Raw genomic sequence first — 1,488 nt, forward strand, 5'->3', positions numbered from 1 at the left:
TTTGCTCTCTTGAAGCGAGAGGAGTTTGCTTCTATATAAGGCTCGTCTCAAAGGCTAGTGTCATATACAAAGCCCTGTGGTCCCAATGAAATACGGTATATTGCACAAGGAAATTGCCAAATGATGCTACAATGTTGCAAAAGCTGAGCTTAGCAGTAGGCGATGAGGATTTGACGCTTCTCACCATATGTGTGTTCCAAATAACACATCTATAGTGATAATAACTGACAGCATTTAAGCCATCTTTTGGCAATGTGATTATCGGCATAAAATCTTGCATTTGAGCGTCACAGATGTCAAATAGGTGAACACTCCAGCACTCATGGATATAAATGGAGAAGCGCTAATTTTATAACATCATTGAAAGCTTTTACTCACAGATTTCTTGCTTGCAATGGATAATCTAATTCTCACAAGCAGTGAAAACTTTTCATGTAGATTTTGTTGAGTATGGAAAATTATATTAGGTACATACAACATTCATTTCATTGCTCCCTGGAGCAAATTTGTCATTGAAATATACCTCTCTCTATCCCATCCCATCCCACCCCCCCAAAAAAATATTACTACAATCTTTATTTGCACAAGGGGCAAACTACTCTTCCGCCCGTTGACTCTTCCTTGCAGATTTCCACATTCTCAATACAGCAAACCATAGACTGTACAAAATGTGGCTACCACCGTTGGACCCTATGTCCGTGTTCCATCTGGCCTCCGTTTCAGCACAACAGGTCCTTATTCAAACCTCGGGACCTCTCTGTGAAGACTGGCGTACAAAACCCTGTGCTGGCCTTTCTACCTAGAGTGGCGCCACATCCGGAGTCACGGGTCTGGTAAGTCCGAAGTATCCACAATCACTTTAATAAAAATAGTGTCATCTTTAATGTACGTCCCATTCTCAAGAACAGTTTGGGCAACAAAGACAGGGCAGCCAGATGCAATGTTCATTTCGCCTGTTGGCTTTTTGAAACTACTGCTGTTTGGGTCTGGTTTAAAAGCGTCCCCCAAATGACGCCGTGAAGTCCCCTGGTCCATCAGCATCAGACTTACTTTCTGTTTAAATGGCCAAGGAAGCAAAGCATCATATTCACCTCTCATGATCACAAAAAAGAGAGACAAGTGTGTTCCTTTTCCCATACCATCACCATTGAGATAAACTCTTGCGCACATCTTATAGCCAAAATACCCAGTGTAAAATGGCTGACTATACAAGGATAGTGTTTTGCCCACGACTGCCTCCTGCTTTCGGCGTTTGTAGTCTCTGATTTTCCAGATCAGCACCCCATTGTAACTTGCAGTCTCCAATACTTGGAATCTAAGATCCATGTCAGCCAGTCGAATATCATGAACACTTAGCATCTGGTCGTGTCGGTTAATCTGGGTCTCCAATACACCTAATGGAGAAAAACAACAAAATTGAATAAGACCATAACATGTACATAAAGTGTTTAACTTTGCTACAGTAATTGCACACACAGAGGAGTATAT

At 41.7% G+C, this 1,488-nt stretch overlaps 1 protein-coding gene across 2 annotated transcripts in view; it reads right to left on the reverse strand.

The window, feature by feature from the left end:
• Nucleotides 1-347: 347 nt before the first annotated feature.
• Nucleotides 348-1,488, reverse strand: part of TRAF3 (TNF receptor associated factor 3) — a 346,334-nt gene continuing 345,193 nt past the window's right edge. For both annotated transcript variants that reach the window (XM_053697427.1, XM_053697428.1), the window contains exon 11: nt 348-1,394. In XM_053697427.1, the coding sequence (XP_053553402.1) occupies nt 823-1,394 (572 nt within the window). In that variant the 3' untranslated portion in view covers nt 348-822. The remainder of the gene's footprint in view (nt 1,395-1,488) is intronic.

This window comes from Bombina bombina, chromosome 1 (assembly GCF_027579735.1).
Source record: "Bombina bombina isolate aBomBom1 chromosome 1, aBomBom1.pri, whole genome shotgun sequence".
NCBI classification, from domain to species: Eukaryota; Metazoa; Chordata; class Amphibia; order Anura; family Bombinatoridae; genus Bombina; species Bombina bombina.